The 26,784-nt window shown below is 42.2% G+C and overlaps 1 protein-coding gene across 1 annotated transcript; it reads right to left on the bottom strand.

The window, feature by feature from the left end:
• Positions 1-297: 297 nt before the first annotated feature.
• sh3rf2 (SH3 domain containing ring finger 2) lies at positions 298-16,451 on the bottom strand. Its single transcript, XM_070963373.1, has 11 exons — positions 16,368-16,451; positions 15,858-16,290; positions 12,526-12,822; positions 11,088-11,183; positions 9,578-9,973; positions 2,693-2,814; positions 2,344-2,514; positions 1,842-2,116; positions 1,463-1,746; positions 1,023-1,327; positions 298-895 (listed from the first exon to the last, which is right to left on the bottom strand). Exons 1-11 carry the CDS (start codon positions 16,394-16,396, stop codon positions 715-717), a joined length of 2,589 nt encoding a protein of 862 aa, XP_070819474.1. The 5' UTR covers positions 16,397-16,451; the 3' UTR covers positions 298-714.
• Positions 16,452-26,784: the final 10,333 nt, after the last annotated feature.

A 26,784-nucleotide genomic window follows, 5' to 3' on the forward strand; every position in this document is an offset into this window, starting at 1 on the left:
ACACTGACCATTTTTCTGCATGAGTACTTTTACTTTTGATATGTTTGATATTTAATGTCTTTTTTTTTTTTTTTTTTTTTTTTTTTTTTACTGACGGCCTATATTCCTGCTATCCACTTTGCTGCTGTAATACCAGAAATTTCTCCACTGTGGGTCTAATAAAGGTATATCTTATCTTAATTAAATTTAGCTGATGACACTTATGTACATTTTCTTAAGTAAAGGATCAGAATGCTTCTACTATTGTTGTTAGCTGAAGGAGTATAGTTTACAGCTAAATGAAGACACCAAACTACTAATGCTCTGGAAGCATAGTTTATTACCACATAAGCAGTACAGATATTTTACCTCATACTCTCTCTAAATATACTTAAATATATTTTGTTTTCTTTGTGGGTTTTGACAAAGGCACTAACCAATGCGTGTTACATGGGTATTAAACAAGGAACAGTCATTAGATGGGTTTTGTGCAAAATGTTATAATAGTACATGTGTAACAAACATGCACATAAGTTGAAGGACACACAGAATTTAACCACACTCTCATATGCACTCAGGACGAAAATAAACATCTCCTTCAAAGGATTGTCATTTGGCAGTATTAACCTTTGGACCGCAACACACATCTCTGCTGTTTGGCAGGTCAGTCAAGTCATTTGGCAGTTTGAACACATGGAATATAGAAATATACACTACGACAGTGGTACGACACAATCAGCTGAGCCTCTCGAGGGCTTGAAGAACACTGCAGTGGAATAAGCCTGTCTGCCCACTGCTCTCTTGAGTAACCAGAACCCGTCCATCAGGTCGAGGTCTGTGGACGAGGACAACATCTCCTTGAAGCAGACTAAGCTCTGAGTCCGTCTGGGCTAAATGCGTTGTGGTCACTCTGTGCCTGGAAGAAAAAGCAAAAGATTTCAAAGATGTCAGTAAAATCAATAACATAATTTCATGTCTACCTTGACTGTCTGATAATCAATCTGCTCTTTATTTTCAAGGACAAACATACAAATCCAACATACCTGCTGGGGCTGAACTGAGCTGACATGGCTGATAGAGACGGCTGTGACGATATTGGTTTCTGCAAGTTAGAATGTAGATCTGAGGTGGCTGCTTCAAGGCCTTTCTTGAGAATAGGAACTTTTCCTTCTTTGAGAATGATCCCTGGTCCATCTCTTCCTAGGGTGAGTGATGGGGCCCACACTTCCAGCGGTGTGGGGCCAGGGCGGCAGTTGGAGGGAACCTGATTCCCTGATGAACAGGAGGAGGTCTGAGGTCTTGGAGGAGGGGAGTCTGCATCTGTGAGAAACCGCACTGACTTTGTCGGCTAGGGGAGTAAAAAAGTCATTGTAAGGCTCATGCAGAACAATCATCACAGGAATAGTTTAAGAACAATGCAAACAGTACTTCAGTCAAATGCAAGACCAAGTCCCTCGCAAGAAATCATGAGTTTTATGATTACCTTGTCTATAGTGTTCTTGTGTGAGTCAGGTCTGACTAGAATTGAGTGAGGCCCATTGGAAGGCTGTCTGTCATGCTGAAATGTTGCCTCATGTGAGGCAGTGAAGTCTCTGTCCTTAAACACTGCAGCAGCAGAGGGCGCTGCTGGCTCAGTCATCCAGCCCAGGAAGCTGCTGTTTTTCTTCCTCTGCAGAGCCGGCGAGTAGCCAGATGCCTGAACTTGGGCAAAATGCTGTGAGTTGGACGGGACGTTCGAATTGGACGTATGGGAGAATTGGTTTGAGCCTGAAAAAACATTTTAAAAATGTTCTTTTACAACCTGGCAAAATCTCTTATTCACTCAAGCCGTTAGAAAATAGAGGTGGTTGTTTGAGTCTCACCTCTATGAGGGTTAAAGATGCGCCTCACAGTGTCCCAGCCTTGTGCAGCCCCATAGAGGGACGGTTTTCCAGCACCAGTGGATGACATTGCATGCTGTGCTCCATTTGGCACAGATGGGACCTGTCCTGTTGAGTACATCGTTCCATCAGCATTTACCCTATCCAGAGCAAGGACCACAGCAGGATTCTTGGCAGCTGTGGGTTTCTTTCCAGTTATTGTATTGTGCTGTGAGGACGCATTAGCTGCTTTGGTCTCCAGGAGTCTGGCAGAGGTTCTGCAGTGAGGCAAAGAGACACTTTAGTGCAAGCTGAAGTACTTACTGTATATCACTTGTTATACTGTTGTAAAAGTTTACTTGAACCAAGCAACGGCCTCAGCATTACATTTCGGTTTCATTTAATCATTTAAATTTGTGCATGCTCCGGCCCACTCAAAATGACTGTCTGAACTGAAATGTCCTTTAGCTCCTACTTTCTTCAGTCAGGTGTCACAGCCTCTCACCTGAGCACAGGCGAGATGTAGTTGCTGGGCAGAATGCCCACTTTGCCCGTTCTGAGCGATAACCCACGCAGCCAGCCTTCTTTGAACTTTCCGTACACTCCCACCATCTCTCCTTTCCTCAGCTCCAGCTCCTCTGGCCGTCGTGGTTTGTAGGAGTACAGGACAGCACACCTGGGGAGACACACAGAGGGTTTGTCTGTTACTACCACACTTTCTACAATATATATCCAGATTATGCTGCCTTTTTTAAGGGTATTTGAGTGTTTCTTGTTTCTTTTTCTATTCATCTCTTGCACCTGTGATCCGACATTAGCATACCATTAATATAATGTTTAAAACAGTGACTCACACACTGATGGAGAGCTGCTGAGTGGAGGAGTTTTTGCCGTCTGCAGAGGCAGAAGTCAATTGGGGGTTCACCAGGGCCATAGAGATGGTGGGTGGAGTCTCACTGGTCATCTTCTTCTCGCTCTGTAAAGGGATGATTCAAAATGATCATCATATGGAATACAAACAATGATTCATGGTGTCATTTAAGAACACAATATGAAAACAAGGGTTGAAAGTTTCACTTATGCATTTATTTCATGATTTACATCCCTTTATCAAAAGCGCAACAACTGGTGTCATTGACCTCAGCTTTAAAAATTAGTTTTGGCTAAAACTAATATCCCTAGTACATCTTAATACTGACCAAGCCCTCAAAAAACATGTAAGATTATCAATGACCCCACATGCCCTCTATGACTAAATTAATTTACATTTGCCTACAGTTGATGGGAATGTCAATTAATTGCGTATGTGTAATGAATTTCATAATTAGGAACAGCCTTGCTTTAAGCTAAAAGCTAACATTTGAACATTTAAAGGGTGTAATGTTTACCATGTTCACTGTCTTAGTTTAGCATTTTAGCATGCTAACATTTGCTAATTAGTACCAAACACCAAGTACAGCTGAGGCTGATGGAAATGTCATTAGTTTTGCAGGTATAAACCAAAGTATCACACAAATGAACAATTTGCCCATGAAGTCAGGATCACCAAAGTTTATCCAATTTAATTACATTAATGCGTGTACCAAATTTCATGGCAATCCATCCAAATTTGTGATGATACTAGAAGAAGAGTCAGGGGAAAGGCATTAGCATTCAGCCTGTGCAAAGTTCCATGTTAATCCATCTCATAGCTGAGCTATTTCAGTCTGGAACAAAGTGGTGGACTGACCAGAGAGCTCTGCACTAAAAAGACTTTGGAAGATAACTACTTGGTTTGTCTAACAGACTCCCGAGGCTTCATATTAACTTCACATAAACTTGCACTGTGTTTTGATGGATCTCATCAAATCCATCAATCTTTAGAGAAATAATGACGTATACATATTAAACTATGTGAAATACAGTAACAGTGAAAATACACAGTGACCAGGTACGCCTCATTTGCGTCCACTGATCCAAGCTTCTCTTGTATGAAGATAAGAAACTCTAAGAAACTCTGACAGGCTTGTAATCAGCGGGCTGTGAGTCAGGCCTGACACAGACTAGCAGGGAGTGACACTGAGGTGTGTCGCACAGCCGTTAACAACACAATGTGAAGACTGATCCCTAATTACTTAATTACCAAACTGAAGAGGACATTTTAGTAAGATTTTTATTGTACACTTTTTAATCTTCCCCTTGGATCAAACAAATCCTCCACACATTATGTTCTCTTGTTGTTATCATTACAGAGGGGTGGAAATAACTTTCCCAGTGCCTATCGTCTCCACAGTGACGGCTATAGAGGCTTGCAGCTATTTACAGTGCAACCACTCAGCTAAAGCATGAATGCTGGCCTGTTGGCCTGGGGATCCCTCCATACAGCATGTGCCCGGATCCTACAGCTCTTCCACCATTAAGCTGCAATGCATTTACACTGTACCTCAGAGGAACACAAAAGAAGTCCTAATTAAGAGACAGCCATGGCTATAACGTAGCCTCACTTGTCAAAGGCAGTGCTGTGAAGCAGAAGTAAAGCAAGATTAAGTTCTCATGTCCTGAAAACACACCAGCCTTACATCATATAGGAGCATGGATGGAGGAGCATCACCATTCTATATAGTTTTTTTCTGTTTATGTGTCTTTATGGCATTCACATCACATTTCCACTAAAAGCAGCCGTGACTACTAGATGAAAAATGCTGTGTATAATGCAATAAGGGAAAAGTCAGACAACTGTCTTTTTTTCATGTTTTAAATTATTTAGTTTGTTTTCATTACTCGGTGTCCTTTTTCTATTCTTAGGTTGTGTTTTATCAGATACACAGTGCCTGCTTCAGTTATGCTGCAGTCACGCAATGGCCAGGTGCAGCGACCCAGCAGTGGCTATGTTTACATGGAGAGAGTAATTCCACTTTTGGTCATGTAGTGAATAAATCTTATTTGATGTAAACAGTTGACATGCTTCTGCAGCCGAAATCCAAAATCCGGCCATAAATAAACCACAAAAAAATACGAATGCTCACTTTTTGGGGTCGTTCTGCAACCTTGCGACCCACATAATCGAAGGAAGAGTTTTGTATGGAGGCTAAAAGTGTTCCAAATTAAATGCATAAATAAAACATTAGGAGATAATTACATGAATAATTACAGGCAAAAATCTAAGCTATAATCATAGAATTATGAGATAATGCATTATTTTGAAAATTGCTCACTATTATGTAATTTTATTTCATCCCACTTCTTTTCAAAATAAAACTTTATTGCAGGTTTATTGCAATCACTGTTTTATTTTATAACCGCTGTCTTTGTCAATTAAGACAAACAGTGCAGAGCCAGTTATGTGATTCGTCTGTGTGTTGGTGAAAAAAAGCACGTGGAATGGACTGTTGTGAAAGGGAGAGTCGTAAACATTTTGAGTCTCCATAGATCTCCACAGATGCCACCTGAACTGAGCCTTTTAATGCATCAGCCGATAACCAGGTCCCTTAGTAATCATTTTAAGAACAAAATTCCCCCTTCGTGTCAAAATAACAAATATCCAAACCGTACACAGAACTCAGAGAGGTCTAGTTTTCAACATTTCCACCTTCAGCAAAAAACTAAGACACCCTTAATATTTGTGATCTATAGCCACCATTACATTTTTGTATCTCTCCACAGAGAAGCAGCTGGCAATATTTCCTCTTGAAAATAGTCGATGAGAACTCCACAAATCCCACCAAAAAAAAAAGATATATCATAAAGTTATGTTTGTAAAACTCATCTCATAATGTGTGCTTGCAGAAGTGTATTACTCATGTTCGAGGACATAAATCTATTTACACAGTGACATTGTGGGGACTTGTCTTCCTTATGGGGACAAAACACAAGTCTCCATAACGTAAGTCATCAAAGTTTCCAGTGAGGACTTGTGTTAAGGTTAGAGTAAAGGTCAGGATCAGGCAAGTAGTGGTTATGGTTAGAGTAAGTCCACAGGATGTGAATGTGAGTCTACGTAATGTCCTCAAAACGGATGGATGGAAACACCTGTGTGTGTGTGTGTGTGTGTGTGTGTGTGTGTGTGTGTGTGTGTGTGTGTGTGTGTGTGTGTGTGTGTGTGTGTGTTAAAGTGTGAGAAAGTAAATGAAATGTTGCTTGGACACACAACATTACTGTTTCTTTGAGATGAAGACGACATGAAAATGTGCCAAAAAGAATGTTAACGCCTTGCACGCACACACACACACACACACACACACACACACACACACACACACACACACACACACACACACACACACACACACACACACACACACACACACACACACACACACACACACACACACACACACACACACACACACACACACACACACACACACAGGTGTTTCCAGTTACTCAGACTAATTAGACCTTTAGTTTGATTGAAGCTGGGTGGAGGTGAGCTGGAAATTATCTGATGTCACCAAATTCTAAGAAGGAAACGTGTTCGAGTCGACCACACAATGCAAGTGGTTGAACTTCTGTCTGACTTGATCCTGACTCACTGTGGCATTTTGCAGTATGTTTATTCTTTTAACAGAATACATCTGTAGCCCAGAAAAGTCAAATGAATTCACTGTAAATGTTCAGGATACAATAAAAGAAGTTTATCACTTTCGGTAACAAGTGACAAGAAGATTAACATCCGTACAAACTGATGTCGAGGCATAAAAGTGGTTAATGAAGGAAACCCTACAACTTTTATTCTTACTTCTTTGCTTCCTGTGCTTCCATATGTGTACCCGTTATGTACAGCAAAAGAAGCTATCAGTTACTCAGATTTGCATATAAATGTTGTCACGTCAGTATCACAGATATACTGCATTTTAAAGAAAAACTATTGCTGACTGAACAAAGGCTGAACATATTGGACAATCGAACAAGATTTTATCTGGAATCAGGATCTGATCTAACAGGAAATAATGTCAACCAAGCATACATGCCCACACAGGTTTAGGGAGGTCTAATCAGACGACAATTGGGCTTTAAAGGTTTAAATGGAGTTGGTTATATGGTAGGGTTGAAACTAGCGATTCTTTTCAGAGTTTTACTTAATTGTTTCATCTGTAAAATGTCAGAAAATAGTGAAAAATGCCTGAGCAATTTCCCAGAGCCCAAGGTGACATCTTCAATTTGCTTGACAAGCTGCAACTCCATAAATTTAAGAAGCTGTAACAAGAGAATTTCTAATTAAATGACTGAAAAGGATTAAGTTCTGCTTTTGTTTCATGGCATCTCAACTATTGTCACTTCCTCTTCACCAGCCTCAGCAAAACCTCCCTGGACTGTTTACAAGTGGTCCAAAATGTTCCTGCTCAGCTTTCAACCATGTCCTCTAAAACATCTCATCACTCTGGATTTCTCTACACTGGCTGTCTATCAAATTCACAATTAAAATCCAGATTATTGTGATCTTTGTGCGATTTAGAGCTGTGCACGGTCAAACACCCAGCCTCAACAGAGATCTCCACACAGCCCCACGTCAGCAGAAGGTCGCTGAGGTCGGCTGATTAGGGTTTGCTGGCTGTTCCTCACTGTGCTTGTGGAGCTCCCTCTGATCTGTGGACACTGTGCATACCTTTAAAAAGCTGTTCAAGACCCATTTAGACAGGCCTTTGTGTACTTTTTATTGATTTCTACATGTTGTTTTATGTGTGCTGCCTTATTTCTTATTGTGACGCACTTTGTGACTCTTGAGAGGTGCTATATAAATAAACCTGCTAATTATGAGAATAATTGCTCAATATGTTCCTGTTGATTGACTAATCATTTCAGCTTGATTTTATTCAATTGACAGGCTTCAAAGGTAACTAATCACCAAGCTTTTGCTAACAATAATATCAGATATTTTGGTGTAGTGAAGTATGGTATGGAACAGAACTTTCCTCTGTTGCATTTGAAGATGTTTTTGCTTTTGGCTCATTTCCATCTTCTGTTACATAATCATGACAATATTTGCACTAATATGCATTATTTCATCCACAGTTGGTGGGAAGCTGCATCTCTCTGTGAAACAGTGGAGCCAGAGGTGAGGGCTGATGGGATGCAGCACTAAGAATAGCACACATGCTGGCTTGGTCAGTGGGGAGCTCAGCCTCGGCTTCAGGGACAGAGCCCTCCGCGCCTTTAAAAAGGGAAGTGCGTGGCTTGTCTGCTATTACTGGCCCACTGATGTGAAAGTGAGTGTTACCTGCTTAGTGAAGAGGAAGGAGTTTGAAGGCAGGGGAGAGAGGGGTCTGTTATGTAACCGACTTCACCAGTGACTCATCATCATCAGCATGAGAGAGATAAGCAGACACACTGAGGGACTCTCTGAGCCTCCCACTCTCTACATCTATCTCTCATTTTTCCTCCTCCTTCTTCCTACGTGCTGTGTTTTGCCTTTTTGCAGCTTGCACATTTTGTTTTCTGTTTCTCTTCCCAGCTCTACGCCATCTTTCCCCCCTGGTATTTCCTCTCACCTTTTCTTATTCCTGTCTTATCTTTCCCATTCCCTGTGTTTTTTCCTTGTTCTCAAGTCTCAGGTCTCCTTCCTTCCTCTCCTAGTTTTTCTTTGACCTGCATGGGTTTAGTGTGTTTATGCTCTGACTTGTCTAATTGCAGGGTAGAGCTGTGAAATTTGAAATGAATCAAAGGAAATCATTATCTCAGGGGGCAGGGCACTTGGCAGCGGATTAATCCTTGCAGGCTTTTATGTTATGTTGGCACTGCACTTAGGCACTAGCTGGATATGACTTTATGCAGTATTCACAGTATTGTATTACATTGTTGATAATGTAAATGAATGGAAACGTGGCCAGCTGTATACATAAAGTCGTGGACATGAAATGTACCGTTAAGCTATGGTGATCACATCCAAATAAGTTAATATTATGTATTATATATTATTATGTATTATTTTATATGCAAAACTGTCTCATGGAGATGCTCATCATCCATCCATCATTCTGCCATGTGATATAGGCTGTGTAACATTCAATGTTCCTAAATTATAATCAGAGTTTTAATTCATCGGCAGCCCTGAATAAACAAGAGTGCTGCTAACTTTGTCGGACACACTTTTCTCTTGTACTTCTTGTGAGCGATTTAGACGACACGCTAGCAGTAAAGGTGAGATCTGTTTTTCAGTGTCATTGAACTTAAATCTGGCCATAAACATTCATTTTATCAAACGCTTCATTCAAAGAGGCTTTCCTCTTTTCTCTCCTGCTATGCTGTTTTGCTTTTCAGGAATACAACAATTACACAACTTCCATAAAATGCTATATCTGTATCAGCTGAAGACAGAACAAGCACACACACCCTGGTAGACTGCTATTCATCACTGAAACCCTGGCTTATGTCCCAGGACTTGATTACAGATCTTTCACAGTTTCATTCCACTCACCTCCACTCCCCACTCCTTTCATATCTAGCCGTTTTCTACATCTGTGTCGTTTTAATGAGAGACACTTGATCATGTAGCAGCCAACATAAGGGTGATGCCTCTCTCTCATTCATTCCTTAAGCTTGGTGTCATGGTTCCCTCCCTGAACCCCTGAGGACAACTTGATCCCTTGGTGACTCAAATAAAAGCATCAATTATCTCCACATGTTTTCTGTTAAAGCAAATCACTGCAAACAAAACAGAGCCAAACATAGCTTAACTCAAAGATTATTAGAGAGAGGAATGTGATAATGTCATCACATCAGCATAGCATGCATAAAGGCAGAAAAGTTGGCACATGACTCACCTGTAACAGGTGTCTGTGTGCAGTGTCAGAGTGGCGCCTAGTTCGCTGAGAGTTCACTCTGGAGGGGTGAGAGAGGCCCCGGGCTGTAGGAGACACAGGGACACGGTGTGACAGTCCCTGTCGGTTGTAGCTGTTGGAGGTGCTCGTCTTCTCTCCTTTGGTAGTCTGATAAAAGTTGATGCTGCTGGCTGCGGGCTGTTTCCACTGGTTGGAGGGGGGCAAAGCATTGATGGTGGGTGTCTTTGCTGGGACTTGAGTGACTCCGTAATGGGTGGTCCTGTTAGATACGTCAGTGGCCTTGTCTTTGCCCCCACTGCCAGTCTGATGGTGAAATTCTGCTGAGTCACTCGCCCTCCGATTCTTTCCCTCTAGCAGTTTTGCAGCCACTGAGTTTGGCTAAAAGAGATGAAAACATAAAAGAGAAAGCACAGTGGAAATCAGGATAATCCTAACACAGAGAACGGTCAATCCTCAGTCAAGAAAATCCTCTCCAACTCGCTCCTACCTGCTACTAGCGCCTGTCAACCTCTGCTCCTGCTGATCAGTGAAACGGCTGTCTAAATACACCCACTTATCACTACTCCACTCACCCCTACAACTTGTTGGACAGGCAGGCAGGGAGGCAGGCAGACAGGAGCATAAGTACCAGCCAACAAGCCAGGAAGGGTTGACTGGTGCTGAGAGAGGAGCTGCACAGACAGGCAGGCAGACAGACAGACATGGCAGGGTTAATGCTTTCACTCCCCACAGTGATGTGCTGTTATGCCACCCAAGCAGAGAAAGCATTACTGTGTCTTCACGCCTGGCTGCACGACACGAGGAGAGGGAGGCTCAGAAAGGAGAGGGGAGAGGAGAAAAGAGGAGGATGAAAGAATAGAGTACAGAGGTAGAAAAAGATGAAGAGCACCGCTGAGGCGGGGCTTCAGGAGAAGGCATGGGTGGACAGGAGACGAAAGGAGGCGTAAGAGGAGGAGAGGACTAATAATAAAATATTAGGAAAAACTACAGCAAAACGGATGACAAGTGAGGGAAGTAAACAAAAACTGAATGAGGCACCGCATTAACCCCACTGTAGGAACAAATACAATTTTCCCCGGCATGGATGAAGTTAATTCCTGAAGGCAGAAAGTACAGACGAAAACAAATGACAGTCAGCCAGCTAAGCAAGCTCTGCAAACCTGAGTAAGCCACATAGTCACACACTAATGAGCAGCTGCAGACACAGCAGGGCTTCACAGATTAGCTCTCTGCCTCAGCACTTTGCAGCGCAGGAGTGACATTTACGGATGAATCAAAGATGTGAATGAAAAATCAAGGTAGCGGCCTGGCAGTGACCTGGAATTAATGACATCCAGCGACGACATCTGTGGTTCAATTCATTACAGGAGCTAGACCATCAGACCAAAGTGCCAAACGGCAGGTGTCAACCTTGATCATGCTGAAAAGGCCACAACCCATATTCAAACAATGAAGGGAGGAAGATGGAAAGAGAGACCTAAGAAGAACTCACCTCTGTAAACTGCAGAGGGCAAACTCCAACTTTCTCCCTTAGCTTGGCTTCAATCCAGTTTTCATCTACCCGCCTGATGACGGTGAGTATGTCTCCCTGTAAATCACAAAGAAGTAACACAAACACGCAGAGAAAACTGCACTTAGAAGAAGTGTATGAAAGGTGAGAGGCAGATAAAGAGCTGTAATAAAAAAAACACAGGAAGCCAGGAGCCAAAGTGTGATCGCGCTGGAGACTGAGCACTCAGCTCAGCAACTGTCCAAGCCCTGAGTTTGTCCTGCAGCATGTTACATCAACTCAATTTGTGTCTGCAGGCCCGGCCTTTTCTGCCCCTGCTCTAAAACCATCTGACCATCTGCATTAAAACTGGAAAGAACAAAAAAACGCACAGCTCAAGTCTGCTTTAATGGAGGGTGAACAAGTACTGAGGACCTTATATAACTGCCTCAGAAATACTTCAGGGTAAGTAACAACCACTGCAGCAGAGGTCTGAGCCTCCAGCTTCACACGTCTCTCAAAGCAGAAAGCAGCAAAAAGCAACAACCACTGGGTATTTGTGCTATTGGGAACGTCCCCTGCTATACGTAATCGTAGACTTCCACAAATTCATGTCCAAAAAAGTCACACCAGGGTGATGCTGAATGAGAGTTAAGTTGCCTTTTTCTAATATTTGAGCAGGAAGCCAAGCGAATATGCTGAGCTGCAGAGGACGTCTCTTATCTGATATATCATAAAAGGCAGCTAACAGTGATTTTCAGATGTAAGGGATCTATCCATTATGTTTTCAGTCAATCAATACATTATTACTGGTTGGACCAGTAAATGTTTTAGAGCAGCAACAATTAATTGATTAGACGATTGACAGAAAATTAATCTGCTACAATTTTGTTCATCAAATGATGGTCAAAAATGGCAAAACTTTACTGGCTCCAGTTCCAGTTTCACAAGTGAATATTTTGGGAATTCTGGTGAGAGATATTTTTCTCATTCTGCTCATTTGTAGACAAACAATTCATCAAGAGAATAATCAGTAAAACGATCGCTAATGAAAATAATTGTTAGTTGCAGCGTTAAAATAAATTTGGTGTTTTTTCTTTGAAATTATCTATCGCATATTTTAGCATTAACAGCATCCCTAAATGTCCTTGCCGTGGTTTCCCCTGTAACTGCTGTAGCAGAAGTTGTTAGCCACCCAGATCCTGATGCATCGTGTTAGCAGATGACAGCCTAAACCACAGCAACATGCTTTACATACAGTATAATTCAGGTGATCATCTCCCCTAAAGATTAATGTTTTATTACTCCCTGAGGGTTACTGTTAAGTGTTGTGATATTCTTGGCGCATTAATTAAAGAGTAGAAAGCCCTGCAAGTATTTTAAAAGATCAAGCGTAATAAGCTTTTCCTGCTGTGTTAAATCAGCAGTTTGAGAGTCAGACCTTGAGGAAGCTGAGACAACATTTACTGTCTTCCAGATTCATCTCTTCAGGCTTGAAGTCATAGAGGGCCTTGCAGAGAGCCGGAGGTTGGGACAGCTGGAGGGGCTGCAGCTGAGGCATCTGGTTGACCACTTGCTGTGTGTTGGTAGTGACAGAAGCATCACTACTGTCACCAGCATTTCCATGGTGCCAGTTCTCATCCACTTTGTGTTTCGGGGTGATACTGTTACCAGGCATTTGCACCAGCTCTCCTGACGAATCACCTCCTTTGTTGTGCACAGGAGCTCCAAGAGCAAGCTGAAGAGCAGACAAGAATCACGGATCAGCTACGAAGTGGTGAATTCATTTTTGAAGATGGTGAATGTCTTAAAGGATTTTGGGGTGCAAAGACCCTTTTGTCCTTTGATTCAACGGTCACAAACTGTTAGCATCTGTTTTGCAGTGGTCATTGGTTAACAAGAAAGACAACAGGCTAAAACAGAATCTAAAATAACCTGGTCCAGACGCATTTTACAGTCATCTTTCAGTCAGGATAAGTGACAGCGGTTCAACACACTCTGCTGTTAGTGTTCAGCACATGTTAATAAGAGAACATGGTCACAGACCTCTGCACGCTCTTAACAGATTCTGGAGATGAACAGACATAGATGTGTGATGTTCTTATCTGAATATGTAAATGTCATTAACATGACACATCATTTTTCCCTTTAAAGATATTATAAAGTGTTGACTCAAGCTTTACTGTTAATGTCAGTGTGGAATCAATAAAGTCCTATCTTATCTTTATTTAGTTACACTTTGTTAGTGCTGTTGAGGCAAAACAGCACAAGACTGCAGAGACTAACATATTTTCTACAAAAGTAGCAAAAAATATTTTATAACTTGTATGAAAAAAAAAAAGAATTGAGGACAGCAATACACCCTGGATTTTCATTTACATGTTAATCGCAAATACAGACAGTGTGGAGCTTTGGTAAGAATTATGTATAATAAAGTATCAATAAAGCTTTTTTTAAGTGTCATCATGCAGTTTACAACCATAGATGTAATTGCTGTCACTCAAGACTGTAACTAAAAAACTTAATCTCACACTTACACTTACCAACCATTTCAAAGATTTTACGTGTCCTTCAGTGTGAATTTTCACAAACTCGCCCTCATGATCTCGCTGAACTCCGCTATGGATCACAAGTAAACTCCTGGATGTTCTGAACAGTTTATGCACAGGACTGTTGAGAAGGCAGGTCTCTGTGTTTCACAGACTCAGAGAGTAAAACATCAACATCAGTTGAAAACTGCGTCATGATTTACTGAGTGTGAGAAACCTTTATGATCTCTGTTGGGTTTGAATTAGATGACAGATGTGTTGCACAGGCCCGCTTTATACAGACAAATGATCTTTAAATATGCGCCACTCGTTCCTCGCCATCTTGTCATTTTCTTTTGAATTGATTCTTTATATAACTCCTTAACATCCTGAAAATATAATGACACTTACTGACAACTGGATTTTTTAAAAACCTAAATTTAAACCATAGTCTTCAGCGTTAATACCTAAAAATTAAAGTCTCAGTTTTCCAATGCTCTACCGGAGATGCTTTTGACGCTTTTTGACAATACCGATACAACAATAATACTGACAAAAATGTGATTTAGTTTAAGGTATTATTCAGTTACACTTGAATCCTCATAAGTAACACACTAATTTCTCCCATTCCATCTGCTATATTTGAAAAAGTACCATCAGCCTCATCATCAATTATGATCCACTCCTTCTGTATGGTCTTAATTTAGTTGGAGACATTCATCTTCTGCATAACTTTTAGTCTATCCTTATTAGTCAGACCTGCACCTATGGCTCTGTATAATAGAGCTTGCCTCACTCGGGTCGTGTCTGAGGACAGGGAGGAGAAGCACTGGGGTTTCCTATGGTCTCTATGATGTGAAAAGCAAATCATCCTCTGTCCTAAATTCCCCTGAAGAGTAATGATAGACTTCATTTGAAAAAGTTTGAGGGGATTTCATCACTTTAGGCCCGAGGGACCACTGACTCACACTTCTGTCAGAGGACACATTTGGGTAGGGCAGATCACACTCCAGCTCTTATGCGCTACATGATCTCATGCATACGCTTTAATTCTTATTAGGTTAGAAAAAAATCCCAGTTAAGTTTGGCGAACACACAGCGGTGTAATCCAGTAAGTCAGAGATGAGACACACAGCCATATTCCACAAAGTGTGAAGGAATAATCAATGAGACATCAGGCGAGAAGACAATAAACACCATGAGGCAAAACAAATGATCAATTTACAGCATTTCAATATAGGCTGATATAAATATTGTGATAAAAAATTACTCTGTATACATTGTGATCGACGTTACTATCCACCCATAGGAGGTCTGGTTTAAAGGTATAATATGCAGGATATAAACCAACTTATACAAAAGAAATCCCTCTCAATCATCACTTATGACCCACTAGAAGTGTGCGGAGGTTTATCTATCTGCAGAGACCCTGCCCTCTGTCCTGTTTTGCTGTGGTCAAGATGTCTTTGGGCTGCAACCTCTGAGCAGTGGGTGTGTAGCCCCCAGCCAATAACAGTGTGCAGGTGAGGTTGGGATTTTATAACAAGGTAGGGACCAGGTACCAGGCTGTAAGCTGCATGCATCCAAGAGGAAACTATGACAATGGTGGGCACAGCACAAAAAAAACCCAAATATAGAGAGGCATCTGTCTGGTCTGTTTTCTCTAAATGCTGGTGGTTACCTTTGTTAGCTTTCTAAAATACTGGCTTTTCCATTATAACTAATGTAATGTTCCCACAGTCGTAGCTTGTTGTGTGCAAGAAGTGCCAAGAGGGGCTGAAGTCTGAAGGCTGTGTTTGCACACAGGAACCAACAATTCCTGCATGGTAATATCTCTAAAATCCACATGTGATGAAAAAATGATAACCAATGGCTCCCTGGACGGGGGAACAAATGCATTCAAAAATTTTAAATGCGATAGAAACAAAATATTATACAAAACATTCAGCATTCATGTAATGTTTGAATTCAAAATATTTCTTTTAAAAATTTACATTTGTAGTCAATAAGCCGACCCACTCACAAACACTGGTATTTCAGTAACCACTGAGCAAGTGTTTGCTGACACAGTGTTGTGCGGTTTTCTTGCTCAGAAACAACTCGTAGGTTATGGCCATCAAAATATTGTGTAATATCACCTCAGTTTACTGTGATCCAAACAAAAAGTATTCACATATTTTGTCTGACTATAAAATTGTCCCTCAAAGTGGAGACAAAGAGGATTAGGCCTGGGTTGTGCACTGACCTCGTTGTGCCCTTGCTTCTCTCTGTGTTGACTCTCCTGCAGCTGCTGACCCTCCCTGACTCTCAAGCCGCCCCTGGACAAGGGTACTGCGTAGCGGGCTGTCTGTCTGTCCCTGCTGGGACCCGGTGAGCCCCGGAGCCCCTCCAGGAGCCGCACTAGCAGGGGGTTTGCAGGAAGCTCCTCCACCGTCCTGGCCGGGACAGGAGCGCGACACTCTGGGCAGAGCAGCTGGGAGCGGGCTGCCTCCTGCCTCTGCAGGCAGGACATACAGAAAGTGTGCTGGCAAGGCAGGACCTTGGCTGACACATCCAGCTGCTCGAAACACAGAGGACACTCCAGCAAGGCCATGAGAGCCAGCTCCTCCATTTTAATAGGGCCGCCTCTCCTTGGAAGCAGGGCTTCAGGTCCACGTGAAACACTGTAATCCACCATACTGGGAGGGAAACAGTGAGAAGGTAATTCAGTGACAGAAGTTAATATCAGATATTACACAAGAGTTAAAATATTGACCAAAGTCCTTCTCTACTGTCGGCATTCATAACCAATAAGAGTCGAAGGTACTGCTACAACTCCAAATAGTTTCATGAGGCGGAAACATAAGACGTTTTTTGGTCAACCTTACACTTGCGTGCTTACAGGTGTCATGTCAGCTCACCTGGCTGAACAGGTAAGACAGCGACAGGAAATGTCAGCAGAAGACGGAATTATTCACACGCTGGTCTCAATAACACAGAGTACAGAAACACTCAATACTTACATATGTGACAACAGAGTGATAGTCCAGAAACTCCGGTAAGGAAATGCGTAACTTTCTCGCCGCTGTGACGCAGTGCGCTGAAATCGGGACAGTGCGACGCAGGGCAAGCGCGAGAGCTTAACACGAGTGTCACCGACCACCGCGTGCCTAAATGTATGACGACATGAAGCCCACCTGTGGAAATTAGACTTAACGCAAACCGGCGGCAAGGTAGCAACCACAGTCGGGCTAATTCATCAGGAAATGTATCGGATTTCAATGTCAAGCCCGACTGAGTTTAACCCTTCACTGCTGATCAACTCTTAAATTTACGACGTCGTTAACTTTAGTAACAGGAAAATTTGACAAAGTGCTAAAAAAATAATCCACATGGCTAAAATAATTCTAAAAATGTTGTAGTTTTCAAGAGAACAGTTTGGTGATTCATAGACTCGTTCTGAAATAAGGATTAATTTTTTAAAAGGTTTGAAGGACTATTTTACATGTAAATACCATTTTCTTTTTACATTTTGCACCTTAATGTAGTGTGATAATGATTTGCGGATATTTTTATCCCTTTATTTCTATAATTCTCACATGCGTATCCCCATTTTCATTGATTAAACTCTGCAGGAAAGGGGAAATAGCAGCAGACTGTCATGTCATGTGACATGGTCTCCCTCTGCTGGTGCATTCACTGACCAGCTCTGCAGCTTCACCCGGAAGTGCCCGTACAGTCTGCATCAGTCAGTCAACTGGAAGCAACTGAGGAAAAGAAAATCCAAACAAACTCTACTAGACAGCTATCGTCCTCCATCATCCTTTGCTGGACGCGGAGAGCAGTCACAGCTGCTGCTGGGGACGATAATGTCATAATCACTGGTTTCATCCTTTTGCTTTATTATTTTTGTTCTGATTTCATTTTGGCCTGTCCAAACTCCCTAACTCCCTTTCTTGCATCCAGAGACTGAATTATTTATCCGTATTGGCTATGTAGCGAAAGTTCAGGACATCTGTTTGAATTTTTTAAACAAGCATGAATCTTTCATCTCTTTCTTCACGTCAGCAGAACTCGGGGAATTCTAAAAATGTGCATATGGCTTTTACAGAGAGAGAGAGAGAGAGAGAGAGAGAGAGAGAGAGAGAGAGAGATTAGCCATGACTTATTTACATGTTCATATCAAAGTTGATACAGGCCCTTCCTCTCAGCCTCTCATAGTTTAATGGCCCTGGCAGAGTACAGAGGGGCCTGAACAGGACTTGATTTGAGGTCATGTCTGGATAATGCTTTTCTCTGGATTGAAACGTAGCGTCTTGATGACTGTAGCGCTCTGATATGTGAGTGATGGATCTTCCGTCTTGCAATCAAAGACACAGAGGAGTGTCTGTGGTGGTTTTGCTGCTCAGAGGAAGTCAGTGGAAGTGCTTATCAGCTGCGTACAGCTCGGCGGTCAGTCTGGCCTCTGCTGAGGAGCCTTGGATGATGTGGGCAGAGGGACCACGTTTGATGGTTCTGATATATAGTCTATGTGATGGAGAGGGAAGGGTCTCCCCAGGGATAGCTCTGAGCTTGGTGTGCTGTCTCTCAGAATATCATGGCTTGTCACAAGTTGCTGTATAAGGAGGAGTGCCTTCTTCTCCAGCTTTCATGTTTTATTTAAAATGCTGTCTTACTCAGAGAGTGCTGCTAACTCATTGAATGTGATCTGCCTCAGCGTTGCCGTTCCCTCTTTTTCCGCGTCTCTTTCTCCCCCTCTGTCTGCAGCTGTGTTTGATCATTTGACTGCGGTGTATGTGCAGATGTGTCTCACAGTGTGTGAGGATGTGTTTAAGCAGCAGTTTAATTTGAACAAGGTGTCAGTCAAAATGCATAATCCTTGTGCAGCAGTTTGATGAGGATTAACCACGAATCAAACAGCATTTTAGGTGCACCAAAGCCACGTAATTAACTTCTCCCTTTCAGAGGGAACTAATCCTCCACCCAAAACTTAGTCCCTGTCATAGTCGCAGCACTTCCCAGGTGCTGATTAGGTGACTCCTTTTTGTTGTTTCTCTTTCTGTTCTGAATGATGTAGGCCTATTCACTAACTTCATTCAAAGCCAGCTTTCTCTCAGTAAACATGCGAGGTGAGGCTGCAGTCTGTGTTTGGATTAAAACGCAGAGCTCCAGTCAAACTGGTTCGGCTGGAATATCTGCAGTTTTTCTGGATAACCGCATGTGCTCGTGTTTATACACAGACAACTCACCTTTTATGCAGGTGAGGTGTCCCTCCCATTGTCTGACAGACAAAGTCCAACTGACAACAGTGTGATATGTTAAATGCCCGCAGTGTGTTGTCACTCCAGGTCAGCTGACTCAGACGTGACTGCCTGAAAGCCTGCGAATGCAATTTAGGATGAAAATGTAGGCAGAGCAGCAGGCAGAGCCCCCACCAGATGCTTTCATTAACATCCATCCATGAAGCAACTTTGTGGTTCTTCCACCCACAGTTTGTTCTGCTTGGTCCTCCTCTGCCAGCAGATTGAATCCTATAAATATTTCATCTTTGATAAATAAATGAAACAACCTCTTTTCTTACTTCTGGGTAGCGCACCGAGTTGCTTCTCTACCTATGTATGCAGGAGCTTATTATCTCTAGCATCTCTGACATTGTTTCAGTCATTGCCCAAATGAGGTTTGGCTCAGGGACATATTCATTTATTTTTCAAATATACATGAGATGCACCCATTCAGCTGCTAACAACAAACAATGTTTTTTTCAATAGAAGTTGCTTCTGCTCAGTTTGGAGGCATTATTCAGGCAGATTTTAAGATTTCCAAAAGTATTTCATGAATTAAATATTTTGCAACATGCCAGTGTCAAGGTGTGTCAGTGATTCTGGGAAAAGAGTGAACATACTATTATCTCTTCTCTTAGTAGCTTAAAGAAAAGCAACATGACCTCCTTTGACTGTTGGCTCCTGCCATACATTACTCAGATGGGATGTATTTGCTGTCTTATTTGTGAGACTGCAGGCGGTGTGCATCAGCAGCATCCAGGATCATGTGACTTTACGCTACACCTCACCTTTTCGTCCTAACTGAAATCACAACCTGAGGGAAGCGGGGCTGAGGGGCGGGATTTCACCTTTGAGCCAATTGCAGCTGAAACACCTGAGCCAGAGGAAAGTTGAAGCTTTTCTGTTGCGTGGGTTTTGTTGTCGGCAGGAACGATGATGCCGAAGTCTTTTGGTGTGCAAATGCTCCAGCAGCTGTTTGAGTTGGAGGTGTGCATGAGGGAAACTAAAAATAGGATGCACACACCTCTGAGCCAGCTGCCTCTTCACTGCCTGTGGGACTGCCTTCACGTCTCCCCTCTCTCCTCTTTCAGTCCTCTTGCTCGGCTCCCTCTCACTCAGTGGCTGTTCTTACCCCCCTCTCTATTTTCCTATTCTCCTTAGCCTGAATCAGGCTTTGTGTGTCTAGCTAGTCCTGTGCTGGCATGAAAGACCTGAAACAGGACACCGCTTCCCCACACTATGGTCCATTATCCAACCTGATGGGAAACTAGAACACTGTTGCACAGGCCTGAAAATGTCTCCGTCCCATGAGTCTTGGATCTGACTATTTCAGAGGCAGAAGTTTATATCCATCTCAAATGAAGAAGATCTGGTGGTAAAAAAAAGGACATTCACATCAGAAAATGTGTGTTTGAAAAGGATCCTAGAAAAACATTTTTGTATTCCAAGGCTGGCAGGACATCGAGCATACCTTGGTGGAGCAGGAGCTTTATCTTTGTACTCTTTTACTGCTTTATAATGAAACTTTTTTCCATCTCAACAGACAAACTTCTCATCTGAGATCTGACAATGGTCAACTGGCATTTTCTATATATAATGGTTTTTGCACAACCAGTGGCGTAAGGTAGTTACAACGGGCCCCTGTGTACTCTTTTATGATGGGCCTTCGTGCACACTAGTTAATAGCCATGAAGCAGACACATATTATGTCATCACATGAAGTAGAGACCTGATACTGGATAACATCAACCTACAGTTTATCTACACTTTTTAAAGTTTATATAGAATAAACATAGCATATTGTTATAGATTGTAACTGTTTGTCCCACCAAAATAAATAAACAAACAAAAAAACATGATGCAGATGAGTTTGTCTTTTTGAGGGCATTTATGGCAAATGGCACCATTTTAAATGTAATCTAACTTTAAAAAAAAAAAGGCGTATTTCAGTGGTGGCAATGTGACCCCTCATAAGGACTTACTCCTCATTGTTGGTGGGGTTGCTCCCCTGATGGGCCCCCCCACCCTACTGGCCCCAGCACAACTGCACAACTGCACTGTCTATATTTACACCCCTGTGCCATGTAGCCAAAAATGAGGCTTGTCCCTCTGTTGCCCGAAAAGTATTCACTTGCTGCACAATGAACTGGTGATGTGCTCCTTCCAACCATCACCAGTTCAGAATGTCAATAATGGACAATTTTTGCAACACCTGCACATGGCAAATATGGCTGATTGAGGTGATGATCGTTGTTAAATAGTCATGGTGTAGTTGTGGTTAGTAACTGGTTCCAGTCAATAAAAACACAAATGTCAGTTGCAGGTGTATGACAGGAGGCAAACTCCAGTCCCCCCCCCTTGAAAGTCAGCTTGCCACGCGCCCATCCCCCACTCTAACCTGCAAACTCTTCTTCCTCTCTCTCTACATAAAGGGCCCGCTTCTCCCTGCTTTGGTACTGAATGCTGGCGTTGGATATTAATCATGAGGCAGAATCGTCCAATGTGGACGGAATTTGTAGGAATACTCAGCTGGTTCTTTTATTACAAAGAAGACAGGCGCTATAATTTATTTTGTGTCAGTCCCTCATAGAGCGTCCTGGCTCCACGTGTGTGTTAATCCTCGGCACACTATTTTCACCTGTTTTAGCGCATTTGCTAAAACCTTCAATACCTAGCTGTTCTAGGAAATTACTAAACCTTTTTTGAAAATGAAACTATACCTTTGTGACCTGTTTTAAACGATTTCTGTCAGGAGGAACGAATGGGCTTGTGACACAGAGAAATCTGAAAGTGCTGAGAGATGGACTAACGCATTGTTGGTTTTTGTCTCTTCACTGTATTTATTGGCAATAAGGAAAATATGTAATAATGCCAGCCTTATCCTTTAGATAGTGCAACATGTCGAAGGGCTTTTGCAATTCTGCAGAGCTTCAATTCAAAGGTGAAGCAGCATTACAGACCGACGCTTGGCTCTTTTCCATGAAGGACAAAATTCAAGCAGGCCTGTACGCATGTATGCTGCATGGCCTATGAATAAGAAAAGAACGGCCTCTGTTTTATCGTCCCTCAAGACTGTGTGAACAGGAAAATTCTCTTTCACAAAGTAAACGCGGTAACATGATTATTATGGTCTGCTCTATGTGTGTGCATGATGAAAATAGTTCACGTCTGAAATGACTGGCTGAGTTTCTTTCACTCATCTCCTGTGGAACAAACCCTCTCAATCACACCCTTTGATGTGCTTTTGTGTGTGTCTAATTCCCATTCAGTAGGCAGATACACGTGTCACACTGTTTGCTTGGTATCAATTTTGGAGAAAGACAGAGTGTTCAAAATAGGTTATGCAACCTCTTCCTTTCTCACTCAGCCTCATCGTTATTCGTGTGCAACCATTACAAAAACACATCTTTGATACGGTGCTCCAATGAAATTACTGCTGAGGAAATGACCTACCTGATGGGTGACTGGAAAAATTAACACTGGAGATACAAGAGACGGCGAGTATATACAGTATGTGAGAAGTGTTGAAAATATTAAAATAGCAGGAAAGCTCTTCTGTCAGCCAAGCTTCACTATCCTGTGACTTTCTTCGATAAGTGGTGGATGCGGTCATGGCAGAGATGAAAAGTGTGTCAGAAGTGATTAAGGTGACACTGAACGCCATCCAGAGGCCAGATCACGATTCCTGTTAAACCATGGATATAATCTGTATGACGCACAAAACCAAGAAATGTCACCGGTCCCTTGGAGGGCTTTATGCATTTGCTCAAGGCTCATATGCTCACGCACGCACACACGCACACAGAGCAGCAGCAGCAGCAGTAACTGAACACTGTTTTGTCATATTCGCTTTCTGTCACGGTGTCAGTGTTTTTGTTCTTTGTTTTATTATAAGACTGAATTGTGTTTTAGTTTCCTAAAGAGTAACTCAATCAATCAATCAATCAATCAATCAATCAATCAATCAATCAATCAATCAATCAATCAAACTTTATTTGTATAGCACCTTTCATACATAAAAATGCAGCACAAGGTGCTTGACAAGAGATAAAAACATAAAGAGATAAAAACATAAAATAGCAATATGATAGCAACTCCGCCCCCCCCACTCACCCACCCCTCCAAACACACCCGCAGACCCACATCATGCACACACAACCACACACACACACACATACATACCCACACACACTCACCCCAAAGAAAAAACAGGAATGTGATAATTTGTTAACCCCTTTTGATATTTACTTGAAAACAGCACAGAGAATAAATTCAATGTTTTCCTTCATCTGCTTCATTGATTATTGCAAATTTCTGCTCATTTTGAATTTGCTGCTAGCAGCATGTTTCAAACAAGTTGGGACAGAAGCAGCAAAACACTGGGAAAGTTGTTGATTGCTCCAGAAGCACCTGTTTGGAACATTCCACAGGTAAACAGGTTCATTGGTAACAGGTGATCGGATCATGATTGTATAAAGGATATTACTCCATGGACCGAGGAACACTTTGTAAAAGTTTGTTTGGACATGATTGCATTCTGTTTTCAATTTACTTTTTACACAGCATCCCAGTTTTCTTAGAATCGGGGTTGTAGATTAGGATTTTGTGGAGAGTGAGGTGTTCTTCATCCTGTATGTAAGTCTCGTCTCTATTTCGTTCAGGAGCTCTGATCCTGCTTGGAGAGGTCTGTAGTCTCCTTTATCTAAAGTTAATCACACAGCGGTCCTGTCCCTGACTTATGGCTAGCATCCAAAGTGTGGATTTATCACACTCACTCACTCACACACACACACACACACACACACACACACACACACACACACACACACACACACACACTCACAGGGCAGCTCAGTGTCACAGACTGCCTGCACCCCGCCTGAACGCACTCGTCCTTCCACCTCTTTAACCTTGACTTGTCTTACTTGGACCCGACCCCTTGTGATTTCAAAAACAACTGTCCAGATGTTGATATTTCACGCAGCAAAATGAGACTTGAGGCATTAGAACAAACGATTGACACCACTACAGTAGATATTTAATCAGTGTTACTTTTGAAGCTGAGCTTTGGCTCAGCTGCGTAAGAAGCTTGTAGGTTAAAACCACACGAGTAAGCTCTGTGATTGTGGACTGTGATCGACTGTGGGCCGTCTTCACGAGGGTGACTAATTAACAGCGCCCTAATTTGGAAAATCAGTCATTCTTTGGAGCAGAAGCAGGCTGTGATTTAATACCACAATCAAAATCAAACCCAATCACCCAGGCTTTCAGGGTCTGCAGGATTATTTTTGAGTTTGTTGCCATGGCAATCAAGTCCATCCCGTTGTGGCGTTTCCAGAGCGTAGTGAAGGATTAGATGGTGATGTCAGACATCTGTGTCAAATCCGTCTCCAGCTCATTTCAGCCATTTGTCATGTTCTTAGTTGACAGATGACAGCCTGACACTGGCAGAGGAAGTGAGAGTGCTGCAGCTCACTTCCTTTTCCCGTCTCTCGGCCTCCTAGCTCCCGATCCCTCCCCCCTGAGGTAATATGGCCTTTGAGGTAAATACCATTTGTTTTGTGGCTTTCCTATGATGGCTGAATAATGGCTTGAGGTACGTGGCTAAATGAGAGTCTGAGACCAGGGATGGGAGTAATCTTGCCTTTCTTTCTGAGCGGTGACACGGGCCAATAGAGATTAATGAGAGAGCAGGGGTCTTAACATTTTCACTGCTACGAGAGAAACAGCATCTGCTCGGCTCTGTGTTGTTTATGTGTTTACTCTCACGTACAGCCATTTACTGGCCTTCCTTTGGTTCACTCTATTAGCATCAACTCAGGACAAGTCTTAATGGAGAAGAAAAGAGTGCAGATGATCCTGTAGCCAGGAGTTTAGATATACTCCCATCAGGAAGTCCGCCATCACCGTCCCTCACCCATTAGAAAATGTTGACCAGACATCCCGGTCTCAGGGTGAAGTTAGAGTTTTCGCTCATCCTGTGAACTCTCTGGACATCTACTGGCTGGACAGTCATGTTTCCCAGATGATGTGTCCCACTGACTGCGGTGATCCTCTGACTTTTCCTCCACCAGCACGTTCTCATTGGTGGTTTTGAGGGAAATGTCTCCACATGTATTAAATGGATTGTGATGAAATTTCGTTCACACATTCATGTTCCTCTCATGGTCAAATGTGTAAACTTTGGTGATGACTTAACCTTTTCTCCAGTGCCACCATCAGGACAAAAGTTACATTTTTAATGCTATTTATCAAATAGCTCACATGCTAGCATGCTAATCATACCTGCTAAACATGAGCTAGAATTAGCATTTAGCTTAAAGCACCAGTACAGCATGGCTGCAGCTTTTTAGTTTCCTTTCACTTAATTATTGCGTTACATTTTCTGTACATTTTATTTCCCTGCAAGATTGTCTAAATGGTGTTTCTTCTCCAAACAGCCAGGAATAAAATTCAGGAGGTGGAACGCTTAATCCTTTTTTTTTTCTTTTTCTTTTTTTTTTTTTTCCAGTTGTTGGCCCTCTGTTGGCCTCAAGCTTAAATAGGCCTTCACTGACTGTCTGAAAATAGCTGACTAAAATCAGTGTCTAAAATAAAAATAAAACAATTGTTGTTATTGATTTGTCATAAATCTGACCCAGGAAGGTTAATGCTTTATTTGAAGTCACACTGGAACGTTCATGTGCAGAATTTGTTGCATGAATTTCATGTTTTCAGGCCTGATATGCTTTTAAGTAATCTGTGCAGAAATGTTAAGTGCACTGTTGATAATCACAGAGCAATGGTAGGAGGTCAGCCGATGTGGATGCAACATGCCCACCATCTGTGTGCAACATTTAATCTCTGGAGGGATTAATCTGGTTCTCTGTGGGCAATATGAGGGGTTTCTTCTGACATGCATAATGCACTCGGTTTTGTAAAAATACTCGATGATACCCCTCAAAATACATCCAGCATCCCTGCACTGGAAGGCGACAATAAGATAATTACTTCTCCAGAGAATGTCGTTTAATGAGCGTAGCTGAAAAATAAATGTATTTGGCATTATCATGCGGCTTCTGTTGTGCTGTACTATACCCACCATCCTTTAAAAACAACAGATTACCACTGAAAATAGATTGGATTACATTCAAAGAACAGTGACAGACTGAGGGAGAATTTTCCTCACTGTGGGTCTGTGTGCCACATGATGGTCGCCTCCCAGCCACGACTCGCTCCAATATTAAACTGATTTTAATGATGGAAAATTGAGCAGATTTCTGTGAAAGGACCTCCAACAATTATTTTTTGTTCCATCAATGAGTTTTAAACTCACATCACACAAGTCGTGTGAAGGATTTGTTTCATTAAACCTAAACCCCCTCTATCACCTTGCAGTCAAATTGAATGCTTAAATTTAATACAGAGATTATTTCCTCATACAGTAATAGCACTGTAATGCATACAGAGCTGGGTTTCTCCCTAGGCCCTTGTGAAAAGACACGAAAAAAATGAACAGCCAACGGAGTCTTTATCTCGCTCGTACACTAAAAAGGGTGACACATAAGGAAAAGTGCTCCAAAGCTATTTGAGGATGTTTTATAAAGCAATGACACCTCAAGGTATGGTTCGGGGGTGCAATCCTAATTGCACAGCACTGGGAAAATGTTGGGAGGAATTAAGACAATGTTCCCCTACTGATTATTTAATAGGCCGTCACATTAGCTGAGTGCAGCACATTTTGACTGTGCAGAATCTGGCTCGACAGAAAAGTGAAGGCTTGTGTCTTTACTCCGGTATAATAGCATCTTGATGAACTCCATAATAAAAGTATAAAAAGTATAAAAGGTTCTTGCCATAATTTCAGCCTCCGAACAGACTGGTGGTATATAAGAAGGTGAATAAGTCCTTGTCCATTCTGCCATAACATCA

The sequence above is a fragment of the Chaetodon trifascialis genome, chromosome 5 (genome assembly GCF_039877785.1).
Source record: "Chaetodon trifascialis isolate fChaTrf1 chromosome 5, fChaTrf1.hap1, whole genome shotgun sequence".
NCBI classification, from domain to species: domain Eukaryota; kingdom Metazoa; phylum Chordata; class Actinopteri; order Chaetodontiformes; family Chaetodontidae; genus Chaetodon; species Chaetodon trifascialis.

Bases quoted from the DNA above. Each gene is read 5' to 3' on its own strand.
- sh3rf2 (XM_070963373.1), bottom strand. From the start codon at position 16,396: ATGAATGCCGACAGTAGAGAAGGACTTTG. The intron at 9,974-11,087 runs GTGAGTTCTTCT...CATCTCTTTTAG, and splicing joins GCCCTCTGCAGTTTACAGAG to CCAAACTCAGTGGCTGCAAA. The intron at 896-1,022 runs GTATGTTGGATT...TTTTTCTTCCAG, and splicing joins GCTCAGTTCAGCCCCAGCAG to GCACAGAGTGACCACAACGC.